Raw genomic sequence first — 12,947 nt, 5'->3', positions numbered from 1 at the left:
CAAGATGGGAAGAGAATTTATTTCCTCATTTCTTTAGCAATGAAAAAGGTTTTATATCTGTTCCTGCAAAAAGGGCAGATTCAATGTTAAAATAAAAAAGCCTCATTACTGGTACCATCACTATGAGTTTCTTCAAAGTTGAGCGCTCATCAGTGTGGCCCAGGAGATGTGATGTTCCAGCAATGTCCTGTGACCTCGTCTGTGCTCCTCAAGACTGACATGTTTCTGGTGCTGGATATGCAGCAAGACCAATCCACTTGCATATGATATGTTTGCACAGCTCTACTCTTCATTCTGGTCCCCAAAGGAGAACAAATCCCACACATCAATTTGGCAATAAATTTAATTGATTACTTGTGTTTGACAAGAATAATGTTTCCTATTAAACCTCTTGGTTGTTAGTTTTGAAAACATACATGGGGAAACGTTGTAAGGGCGACTATGAGCTCAGTGTGTCCCCTCCTTTGTATACCCACAGCTGCTAATGAAATCAGGGAAGTTTTAATGCAGAAGGTGAGTCCTCTCATAAGAAATATGTACAGGGGAAGTTCAGGCCAGATATAAGGAAGAAGTTATTTACTGTGAAGGTGGTGAGGCACTGGCACAGGTTGTCCTGAGAGGCGGTGAATGCTCCATCCCTGACAGTGGACGGAGGTTGGACAACGTCTTGGGTGACAGGGACTAGTGTGAGATGCCCCTGCCCGCAGCAGGGGTGTTGGAGATGAATGATCTAAAGTTTCTTTCCAACCCAAACCATTCTATGATTCTATGCGGGTCAACAAACAGAAAAGCAAGCCTCAGTGAAAACTATTTAAAAGCACTGTTTGCTCATTCAAATACAAGTGGGGAGAGGTACCACACAGTCCATAGCATTTTCATTATATTTCTTTCAAAAAAACATAGAATCATAGAATCATAGAATAGTTAGGGCTGGAAACGACCTTAAGATCATCCAGTTCCAACCCCCTGCCATGGGCAGGGACACCTCACACTAGACCATGTCACCCAAGGCCTCGTCCAACCTGGCCTTGAACACTGCCAGGGATGGAGCATCCACAACCTCCCTGGGCAACCCATTCCAGTGCCTCAGCACCTTAACAGGAAAGAATTTCCTCCTTATATCCAACCTGAACTTCCCCTGTTTCAGTTTGAACCCATCACCCCTTGTCCTGTCACTCCAGTCCCTAATGAAGAGTCCCTCCCCAGCATCCCTATAGGCCCCCTTCAGATACTGGAAGGCTGCTATGAAGTCTCCACAGAGCCTTCTCTTTTCCAGGCTGAACAGCCCCAACTTTCTCAGCCTATCTTCATACATGTTAAATAAAGAGCTATTGGTCCTAAATGCATTGCTTCTGAGGAGAAATGTTTAAGAGACATTTGGAATAATGCTTGAGGAATGCAGTCCTCCTTACAGGGTGAGCATGGATCTTGGATAGGAAAGCAAAACAGATGCAGGAGATGGGGGTAAAATAGGTGAGATGAAAGCACACACATTGTTAGAAACAGAAAGCATTAACTGTTTAATTTGAATCAGTATTAACTCCAGAAGCTGAATAAGTCACTCAAAGGTAAACTCATATTAGGCAGAAAGGTCTGAAGGATCTGCCAAATCAATAGATAAGCAAACTGCACATAGAATCACAGACTGGTTTGGGTTGGGATGGACTTGAAGCTCATGCACTTCCAACCCCCTGCCACAGGCAGGGACACCTCACGCTAGACCAGGCTGCTCAAAATAAATGAGTGCTGCATTTAGTTAGAAGTTATGTAGGGCTAGGACCGCATTCACTTAAATCGCCTGAAGTACCCCACCATGGCCACGTGGTCCAATGCGGCTCAATGCAGAGATATCGAATTGTGACACAGAAATGGGATTTAAGCAGGAAACCAAGGATTTCTCTAAGGAGACACAACTGCATCTCTTGTTTTTCCAAAGTTGGTGTGCTTGAGGATGGCTTGGGGTTTGTAACTCTCCTCTATCTAATGGGCAAACACACAGTGTGGTGTGTTTTTTGGGCAGCACAGGAGGCAACATAAAGATGGAAAGAAAAAGGCAGTGAATAGACTTCAGGCAAAAGGATTATAACAGTATCTTTTGTGCCCACAACACCATTTCAGAAATAGAATCACAGAATCACAGTAGTGTAGAAAGGACCTTAAGAACATCCAGTTCCAACCCCCTGCCATGGGCAGGGACACCTCACACTAAACTGTATCCGTATCACACAAGGCTCCGTCCAAAAACACCTTTGCTACCATCCTTCTTGAACATCAAAAGGCAGGAAGACCCCAAAACATGCATTTTCCATCAAGAAAATTCCCTAGAGTTTGTCCTGGTGGACGCAAAGAGGATCCTCAATACAAAAGGACAATTCACACCCAAGGATACTCAGTGTGAGAATATAACTATTTCATCCCTAGTGGTACATGCAAGTCCACAAAGCTCAGTCATCTCTATTCAGCAAACCACAGCAGAAATTAGATACACGCTAACCTCGACTGGCTCCTGTGCAACTACCATCAACATTTCTTACTCACATGTAGCTCTCACTGTCTGCAAACAGAGGTCACAGCCTCAAAGAACCAGTCCCCAGCAGGAACGTTTATCCCCTTTTTGCACTGGTAACTCAATCACAATTCCCGCTATACCGCAACCAAAATCTATCCTGATAAAATTAGCTCAATCCAATTAAAGGACAAAGTATAGGCCTTAATTAAATGTTCTGATTATTCTGAAGCCCTCTTTTTTTGTTGGTTCATCTTGAGTTTAGGCCTGTAAAAGCACACAAATTAGAAAGGTTTAATGTGTTCTGGGTTTATTCAGCTATTCCTGCAATTTAAGGACAAGGTTTCCCAAAAGCATAAAAAGAGAAGTATAAAAAAGACAAATGTGGGATGTTTAACTTATTCCGGCCTCTCTTTGTTCCTTTTTTTAATCTTTTATTTATAGTGCATTCAAATAAAAAGGAATAAAAATAGTGTGTCTTCTTTTAACTATATTAAGAACAGCCAAATACTTTGATAAAGCAAAAACATTGAATTACTTGAAAAAAATAACAAGTTATTTCCTTTCCTTTACCTATTATCCTCTTTTATGTTAAAGCTGGAGATTTTCTGTCTGTGACAAATTCCAGTTTCGAGTTTGCACGCACTAAGAAAGCTGTTTTGCTGCAGAGCCAAGCCCAACTAAACTACTGCATCGCTGCCTTTGTAATGGAAGACTCACTCCATACAACATTAGTCCATGAACATAAATTCATTCTTGATGTTTTCATTATGGGTCATATGGATTTCTAATTCCTCCTTCTGCCACTGGTTCCCATGCTTACAAACACTTGATAATCTCTCTCATTTTCAGTGGTACTGTACTGGAAGCACTGTAAATCACCATTTCTTCTATCATGTTGAGCAAGCAACACAAGGAATCTCCACTTCCAGCTCGAAAGGGAGAAGTGACTCACCTCAATCTGCTGAACGGCCTCTTCTCGCTGGCGGATCGCCTCCAGATCCTCCTCTGTGATTTCTGAGAGCAAGGCTTTGTCCTGGTTCTGGTTCTGCCACATGCCTTCTCCTCCATTAAAGATCTTCTCGTCATCACGGAGGTCAGAGAAGGGGGTCCTAGGGCTCTGCTGAGATGAGAGGATGGAAAGATAGAAAAGGATGTGTAAGTGTTGTCCAGTTTTACATAGCGTTCTTACGGGAAAATATAACATGAATGTAACAGATATATATTATAATAACACATATTACAACCATATACGTTTATATAATATATATACAAATAATATAGAGTGTATAAACAATGGAGAAAAGGTGAAGATGAGTAAGTTCTATGAGAGGAAGCACACTAAGTCTTGAAGGAAGTGTTAGGACCCAAAGCCAGATCTCCTGATTACCTTTGAGCCCCGGCATCCTACTTGAACTTTCCAGCAATTCTGACAGAACATAACATTTACGTGCATTAGAAAAATGACACATCCACTTTGTTGGCTTTCCTGCAAATTCTTCTGGAATTGGATACTTGCTCAGACAGAGAGAAAGCCTATGCATTTGTCTTGGAGACTTTGTGATGTAGCTTGCAACATTCAACATAACAAACGATGCTATCTTGTCTATTTATGAGATATACTAAATACATGATATCAGATAAACTAAATACAGCTAAAATAAGGGGAAATCGTGAGAGTAATGTGACTGCAGAGTCATCAGTTTAAGCAGCACACAGGCTCATGGTCTGCCCTCTATTGAGTTGACCTGATTTTGCTGGCACATCAGATGCCATTTTCTAGGTAGTTAGAAGTTTATACTGCCTTAGGGAGCCGTGCTTGCATTCAGAACCTGATTTTAAGAGCCTGCTCATGATGCAGCTGCATCTACATTGCAGGTAGGGCGGAGGTCTAACAAGGTCTTCTCCTCCCAGCCTCTGGCTTCTGTGCCTGTAGAGATGTTAGGTTTGGTGTAGACTGGAGTCAGAATGAACTGACACAAGGATGGTTTGGGGAATCAGGAGGCTGAGCTTAATAGTCACTGCTGAAGACTCCAACCCTACGACTGCATGAGTATGTCACTTCAAACAATACACATGGTCCTTTAAACCGGCCCTGAGCTGCGCTTTGACTCCTGATCAAAAGTTACAACAAAAAAGCAATCCAAGTGATTCTGACACTCTGAAGAAAGAAGAAATGGCACTCACTACAGCACATTCTCGACCTGAATGTCCCCAAAGCCTTGGAAAGCTACAGGAGAAAACAAGCTGTTCTTCTCTATGAGTATGAACTACTCTGAAGCACAAACACTGGAGCTTTGCAATGAGTTGTACTTGAGAAATAACGGCCTTTGCTGTGGTTTTCAACTACATGATCTTAATGTCCTTTCCAACCCTAACTATTCTATGGTTCTATGATACGAAATGCTCTCCATTCCCACCCAGTGAATAGGAAGCAAGGCCATGGGACAGCTTGCTGGAAGGAGTGGAGAAATGAAAGGACTGGGAGGACCCCACTTGCAGCACTGTGTGCAGTTCTGGTGTCCTCAACATAAAAAGGACATGGAGCTGTTGGAACATGTCCAGAGGAGGCCACGAGGATGATCAGGGGCTGGAGCACCTCCTGTATGGAGACAAGCTGAGAACACTGGGGCTGTTGAGCCTGGACAAGGGAAGCTGCGTGGAGACCTCAGAGCAGCTTCCAGCATGTGAAGGGGGCTACAAGGATGCTGCAGAGGGACTCTTCATCAGGGACTGTAGTGACAGGACAAGGGGTGATGGGTTCAAACTGAAATAGGGGAAGTTCAGGTTAGATACAAGGAAGAAGTTCTCTACTGTGAGGGTGCTGAGGCGCTGGAACAGGGTGCCCAAAGAAGTGGTGAATGCTCCATCCCTGGCAGTGTTCAAGGCCAGGCTGGTCAAAGCCTTGGGTGAGATGGTTTAGCATGAGGTGTCCCTGCCCATGGCAGGGGTTTGGAACTGGGTGATCTTAAGGTCCTTTCCAACCCAAACCATTCTGTGATTCTATGACTCTATCACTTGAGTGGAAGTCACAGTAGAAAGACCAAATCACCATGGCAAGAATGAGAAGCCCAATCAAGCATACATGAGGGAGGCAAGGGAATGAGAGAAAAAGAGTCACTTACAATGTGTTCTATTTCTTGCTTGTTTGCTTAGAGATCTGCCTTGGAGGAACTGTGAAGGCATAGAGAAAATGGGTAATATTTAACTCTTGAGATCACATTCAGACACTCCAGTTGGCCAGAGTTTGAAGGGTACCAAGCATCTGAAAACACTAATTTGACTCTTTAGAATCTTCTTTGAGCCTCTAAAAAGTGCATCATTTCTGCATTTAGAAACTAAGGAACTTTTGCATTTGCCTCAACCTAGACCTTTGCTTTATGAACTTAATTCATTATTATCACCACCATCTAGTTGCAGACAGCAAACATCACACAATGCGATGAAAGAAGTGGGGTGATGGAAGAAGGAAAGAGTCACGTGGAAAACTGGCAGCAAAGAGTCAAGTATCTTTCACAAATACAAACAGAAGAATAAAATCTTTGACATTAATGTGTGCCTTTGTTTTATCCTCTGCTTCCCTGGGATGTGTTATCTGCAGAGAAGGGGTGTGTTACAGGAAGAAAATCATCATTTAAAATGAGGTTAAAAACTCATTTATACTTTAAAAGACACATTTTAATAGGTTTAAGATACTCTGGGGGTGTTTTATTCACTAATTATTACGTGCCTTGGACACTAACTTATCTGATAGAGTGGTTCAGTGCCAAAAGCATGACTTAATGGACTCAAGCAAAAAAAAACCCTTGGGGTGTTCTAATGCTTCATTTATAGTGACAGAGTTGTCCTCGCATCTTCACCAGTGAGATAACTAAGACATGCAGAGGCAGTCATATTGCACAACGCCAAGCAGGCTGGAAGAGCCCAAGTATCTGTGCTTTGAAGGTGCAGGAAAACAGTGATCTAATGGAATTCTTGTACTACGGTCACAGCAAGGACACTCTGCCATGGATCTAAATGCCCATGAATGGACACTAAAAGCCACATTCTCTTATGCAGACATGCATTTCAGTGGAAGATAATAAATAAACATGTTTTCACAGGTTTCCTTTTCTGTTCTGATGTGGGAGCACAGGATAAACAGGAATAGAATCAGATTTGCAGCCCAGAAAGCCAACTGTATCCTGGGCTGCATCAAAAGGAGCGTGACCAGCAGGTCCAAGGAGGTGATCCTGCCCCTCTACTCTGCTCTTGTGAGACCTCACCTGGAGTATTGTGTGCAGTTCTGGTGTCCTCAACATAAAAAGGACATGGAACTGTTGGAACAAGTCCAGCGGAGGCCACGAGGATGATCAGGGGACTGGAGCACCTCCTGTATGAAGACAGGCTGAGGAAGTTGGGGCTGTTCAGCCTGGAGAAGAGAAGCTTCATGGAGACCTCATAGCAGCCTTCCAGTATCTGAAGGGGGCTGTAGGGATGCTGGGGAGGGACTCTTCATTAGAGACTGTAGTGATAGGACAAGGGGTAACCGGTTAAAACTTAAACAGGGGAAATTTAGGTTGGATATAAGGAGGAAATTCTTTCCTGTTAAGGTGCTGAGGCACTGGAATGGGTTGCCCAGGGAGGTTGTGAATGCTCCATCCCTGGCAGTGTTCAAGATCAGGTTGGACAAGGCCTTGGGTGACATGGTTTAGTGTGAGGTGTCCCTGCCCATGGCAGGGGGGTTGGAACTGGATGATCTCAAGGTCCTTTCCAACCCTAACTATTCTATGATTCTATAGTTAGGGTTAGAAAGGACCTTGAGATCATCTAGTTTCAACCCCTGTGTCACCTCATACTAGACCACGTCACCCAAGACTTCATCCAGCACAGCAACCAAATCTTCTAACCATATTAATCCATATAATGCCACAGCTGTATCACAAATAGGCTTGATCTTGGCCCGTGTCAGCTCTATTAGTCATCCCCAATTGCTGGTCCTGGTATCTGTAAATAACACGCCACCGCACATAATACAGATAGCGCAATGCAAGTGATACTGCTGTTGTCTCTTACAAAAGCCGGCTATTCATGTGTTTAAATAGATAATGGTCTAGCCACAGATGTTTTTCTCTAAGCAAAGTAGTGGCTTAAGTTAATTTCAGAGCTGCTGAAGGCAATTACCTGTTTGTATCCTTAATATCTTTAGAGAAAATCCAACAGCGGCTGCTGAATGGATGAGTAAATAAGGAAGCAACAGGATGCACTGGGGCTGAAACTGCATCCCAGACATAAGAATGGCCCCATACTAACATTAAATATAGAAACCATGACCTATTGGGGCATGCATGGTAGCTAGCTGTGCTAACAAATTAAAAGTGATTTTGTGTTTGTTGATGCTACAGAGACTCTCATTGCTGGGATACAGTGAACAAATCCTAGATTCAGAAGTGTAAATAAATCTAATGACTTTTAGTACTTCTGATTGAGAACTGCACATGGGTTGATTTATCAGTGGTGTTCATTCCAAGTTGTGCTCATTGCCATGCCCGAAATAAGTGTGACCAGCAGGTGGAAGGAGGTGATCCTGCCCCTTTACTCTGCTCTCGTGAGACCCCACTTGCAGCATTGTGTGCAGTTCTGGTGTCCTCAAGATAAGAAGGACATGGAGCTGTTGGAACAAGTCCATGGGAGGCCACGAGGGTGATCAGGGGCTGGAGCACCTCCCGTATGGAGCCAGGCTGAGAAAGTTGGGGCTGTTCAGCCTGGAGAAGGGAAGCTGCGTGGAGACCTCAGAGCAGCTTCCAGTGTCTGAAGCAGGCCTGCAAAGATGATGGAGAGAGACTCTTCATCAGAGACTGTAGTAACAGGACAAGGGGCGATGGGTTCAAACTGAAACAGGGAAAGTTCAGGTTGGATCTAAGGAAGAAGTTCTTCCCTGTGAGGGTGCTGAGGCACTGGCACAGGGTGCCCAGAGAATGCTCCATCCATGGCAGTGCTCGAGGCCAGGTTGGACAGAGCCTTGGGCAACACGGTCTAGTGTGAGGTGTCCCTGCCCATGGCTGGGGGGTTGGAACTGGATGATCTTAAGGTCCTTTCCAACCCAAATCATTCTGTGATTCTATGATTCTATGACAAAATATTGCATTTCTAGGAAGAAAAGATATGATGGAGGGCACACATTGAGCCTCCACTGAAAAAGCCCCGTTTGACAATGCACTGCAAGGGGCCATAACTCCCTGTAGAGTAATTTCCATATAACATTTGATTTAGTGCCCAATTTTCTGCCCTGTGTAATTTTGGTTTGGATTTCCTTTCATAAATTGTTAATTGGGTGTATTTGAAGTTGTTCTTTTGTTGAAATTTGCCTGTGGCAGTTTTGGTTTGTTTTTTTTTCTCAAGCTGTAGAAAAAAAATGACAGGTAAGGAAAAGTTGAGTGTTATCCGATACGCTCAGTAGATCCTTTAAAATTAAATCCTTAGGACTGAGGGTCATATTACACTGTTATTCATCATATCTGAAAAATTATGGCCAAGCACAACATCTTTTCTGGTGGATAAAATCTATTCACTAGGATAAAATCGTTGCTGCTTACAACTACATTTTTTTATCAGATTTATTCTACCACTGGGGAGATGCTACGAGCAGCTGCTGATAGAAATAAAGTTTTATCTGGATAGTGACAACTTCTGCAGTATCTGCACTTTAACAGCAGTAAAGTCTTTGTATCAGAAGGTGCAGGTCTGAAACCCCTTCAAAGATGACCCCCTCCCATCCCTGTGCCTGCCTCACTCTCCTTTCGTATATTAGAAGGGACAGAAGAGGAGCGTTTAACACATAAGAGTTTCTTCTCCTTGTACACAGCAATATCACAAGTTTTACAACCCTTGTCACATAAAACCACCAAGCAAGGGACTGAAATGACCTCTCTTCTAGTTCCCATATGGTCTTGATTCTACCCAGAAGCAGAAATGTAGCATGAACCTACTCTAATATAACCTCAACCAGCCTTCACATTTCATCCTCTGAGAGTTAGGGTACTCCTGTAGCAGTGAGACGTGTACTGGTACCGTCTCAGTCCTGTAGCTCCCTTTTACATCTCTAACGATGCCATTTCTGATGGCTCATTACAAGATTGTTCCCTTATCAGAAATTAAGGGCATGAAATATTGAGTGGAGATGGATGAGAAATTCCTCTCATTGCCACTGAAATATTTAGTGATTTCAAAGGAAAATTTATTTTCCACACCTCATCAAAACCTGAAGATGTAGAAAAAAAATTATACCACAGAGAGAAAGAAGGAAACCGTCTCCTACACTCCCTCCAGCTCAGGTTACTTACAAATCACATCTTGAAGGTGCCCAATATCAGCTGTAATAAGATGGGCCTCTCACCATCTCTCCAACAAGAGCTGTGAAAGTTGATGTAAATAATAAGGATTCATTGGAGCTGGATTTACAGACTCTGTGCACCAGATGAATGACACACTACAGGGAGGAGAGGATGAAGGGCTGAGGAAGATGTTGACATACTTGTACTTTCAATTTCAGCTTGAAATCACCTTGAAAAGGAGGTTTTATTGAGATCAGTACCTGAAATTAGACAATGTGGACTTGTTTATACACCATCTCCATCCACAGAATCATAGACTCACGCAATGGTTTGGGTTGGAAGGGACCTTAAAGCTCATCCAGTTCCAACTCCTTGCCATGAGCAAGGACACCTTCCACTAGAGCAGCTTCCTCCAAGCCTGTGTGTTCAACCTGGCCTTGAACACTGCCAGTTATGGGGCATCCACAGCTTCTCTGGGCAATCTGTTCCAGTGCCTCAGCACCCTCATAGTGAAGGGCTTCTTCCTAATACCTAATCCAAATCTACCATCTACCCTGTGTCAGTTTAAAGCCATTCCCCCTTCAATCAAGAGTGGTATCCTGGAGAGGAGGGTTTCATTTCAACTGTGTGTGAAAACAGGAAGAGGATACTAATGCAATATCTTAGGATGGACGTCACAGAGCTGTTTATATCATCAAAATGCAAAAGGTGGGTCTCCTAACTGGACTGAAAACCTACTTCTGGCGAATAAGAAGGAACACAAGTTCCTTCTTTTCTGACTACTTCTCACTCACATGCCCGTTTCAAGCAGCTGGAGCTTTCCTCATCATCACCTGGCTGTAAGACCCTTGAGACTGCTTTTGACGTGCATAGCACAGCCCACAAGTTCATTGTTGCCTCCAAGTTTATATCAGCACAGGTAAAAGAAGTAATACTCACATGAGCTAATTATGTACTACATCCTGCAGGTTGTTCCAAGGAAACCTTCTGCCACTACGAAAATAGAGTATTTTAGAGGTCTTATGTGACTCAGTTAGTAAACCAAGGAAGCTTGTTGTTTGTTCTCCAATTTCCAGAAGTCTTCTGCACCTCTAGCAGGGATATGGCCAGCTCAAGCAGTCATCAACACACCTCCCACACCTCCTGCAAACTATCACATCTCCTTGGGTAACGTTTTGGCTCTGGCTTTCAAACCAAATGCAAATGCAGAGATGTTTATCTCTTGCTTTATAGTATGTATAGACATATAAAAAGCCAGGCTACACTTTATGGGGATATCCTATTTTCACAAGCATCCAGGCTCAGAGATTCGCGTTTTATTGGGTGTAGAATAACGAGGCTGGAGTACCTGCATTAAAGATCAATAAAATACTTTACATGGAATGCCACTGTGCAGAACACTGCTGTAGTTATGCTGCCTGCCTGTGCCTGACACATCTGTAATAGCACGTTGGCGTTGCAAGCCGTCCAGGACAAAGTTTGCCCTGCCTATCTACCATGTACGGCTAGGGTAAGAAGACAGATAAAAGGGATTAGGTGATCATTCTCAAACCACCATCCCAGAGCAACTAACCTTGCAGATTTAGAGCTGTGTCTCACCAAGCAAAAGCCCAAAGCAATTACAGGTAGAAAGGCCTCGGGCAGGCACCGAACAAGCAGACTGGGACTGCTAAATCTTTTAAAGGAGTGAAATAGTGATATTACTTTGTATTATCTTTCACACCGAAGATCGCAGCAGGGATTGGTAATGTGAGCTCTGTTAGCTTATGAGATGAGCTTCATGCAACGAGGGAAGGAGGACAACCACAAATTAACCATGACTTGCTCTTCCTTTTCACTCAAACACGTGCACATTTAAAGCCACCATAATAACTTCAAAGTGGGGTATTTTCAATCCTTCTTGCGTGTATGAGTAACACAGGCAAATACAGAAATGGGTTCTGCATTTTCTTCCAGTTATGTAAATTTGATTACTCTGCACCAATGCAGCATGAGCAAAACCAGCATGGGGAAATCAGCATAAAGGGAAGGGTTTAAGTGTATTTTTATTTAGATTAACTAGAATCTCTCATGTGTTTCTGTCTTCACTCTTGATCAAGTGGTTTCCTTTTGAATGATGTGAGCCTGAAATTGAGCCACAAAAAAGCACTATTTCTACCTGCTTCTTGCTATAGAATCTGCAAGAAATTACTGATTTTAGGGGAAATGTAATAGCAGAAACAGATTTGCTGGGTTGCTTCTCAGCATTTATAAGTCAAATTGTTCAAGTCTGCAGTCATGAAGATGAAGAAAATCCATTTAGTCTCCTGGGGCTGGAAGAGACTCAGTAACAGAGTCCCTAGTTCATACCTCCTACTGTTTGCTTCTGCTTTATTCTTCCTTCAAGACTTTATTACTTCACCAAATTCATTCAGAGTAATCCTGACCTCATCACCCAGGGCTGCTCTCATTCTGAGTCGATCTTACTGTACTCAGGGTGACAGAATTAAATGACCTGTCTGTGGTAGATGAAGAAAAAGAAAATAAGCCAGGGGCCTGAGGTTTAGCTCTCTGATAACCAATGGGCTTTTAAGAAGCACAGCATATTTTCACCCCAGGGTGAAGACCAAATTTAGGAGGAATGCCCTTCCTACCAGTCTTAGATCTCCAGGCTAATGGAGATCATCAGTTTCTAGGGCAAACTTCACTTGATCATGAGGGCTACCTTTTGTCGTGCATTTTCACCCTGTGGAATTCTTACAGATGCTCCATAAGGGAAGGGGAAGGCAGATTGCCCTGTTACTATTTCCAGCCCTTCTCCCTTTTTTTTTCCTCTTGATTTGGCAACTTTATCTGCCATGCAAATAGCTGGTCCCATGGTGATGTGAGTGAAATGAAACAGCAACAGTGAAGAGCGGTGTAAATTTCCCCTTCCTGTAATCTAACATCCTTTTCAAACCCATTTCACTGAATGACTTCAGTCTTATTACATGTGTCTGTATCTATCCTTCACAAAGCCAACTGCCTGTGCTATCAGAAGCTTCAGGTGGCACCTCTACACATGCAAAGCAAGCGGATAAAGATTTCCTTTAATGAAGGAGACATTTTTATACTGTCACATCACATTCTTACTAGCCCTTTCATGGAAT

The 12,947-nt window shown here is 43.1% G+C and overlaps 1 protein-coding gene and 1 long non-coding RNA gene across 6 annotated transcripts in view; one reads left to right on the top strand and one right to left on the bottom strand.

The window, feature by feature from the left end:
• The window catches only part of TSNARE1 (t-SNARE domain containing 1), a 495,466-nt gene that overhangs the window by 226,770 nt on the left and 255,749 nt on the right, over positions 1 to 12,947 (bottom strand). For 3 of the 5 annotated variants that reach the window (XM_062626956.1, XM_062626959.1, XM_062626957.1), the window contains one exon: positions 3,462 to 3,629. The exons of 1 other annotated variant lie outside the window; for it this stretch is intronic. In XM_062626956.1, coding sequence (XP_062482940.1) covers positions 3,462 to 3,629 — 168 coding nt within the window. The remainder of the gene's footprint in view (positions 1 to 3,461; positions 3,630 to 12,947) is intronic. One more of the 5 variants, XM_062626958.1, reaches the window with a different exon arrangement.
• LOC134167854 (uncharacterized) overlaps positions 1 to 12,947 on the top strand; it is a 1,192,997-nt gene that overhangs the window by 1,089,008 nt on the left and 91,042 nt on the right. The window lies entirely within an intron of this gene.

This window comes from Pezoporus occidentalis, unplaced genomic scaffold (assembly GCF_034315485.1).
Source record: "Pezoporus occidentalis ecotype Australia unplaced genomic scaffold, CSIRO_AGI_Poc_V1 ctg3, whole genome shotgun sequence".
NCBI lineage: Eukaryota > Metazoa > Chordata > Aves > Psittaciformes > Psittacidae > Pezoporus > Pezoporus occidentalis.
This window is presented reverse-complemented; position numbering and strand designations above follow the sequence as displayed.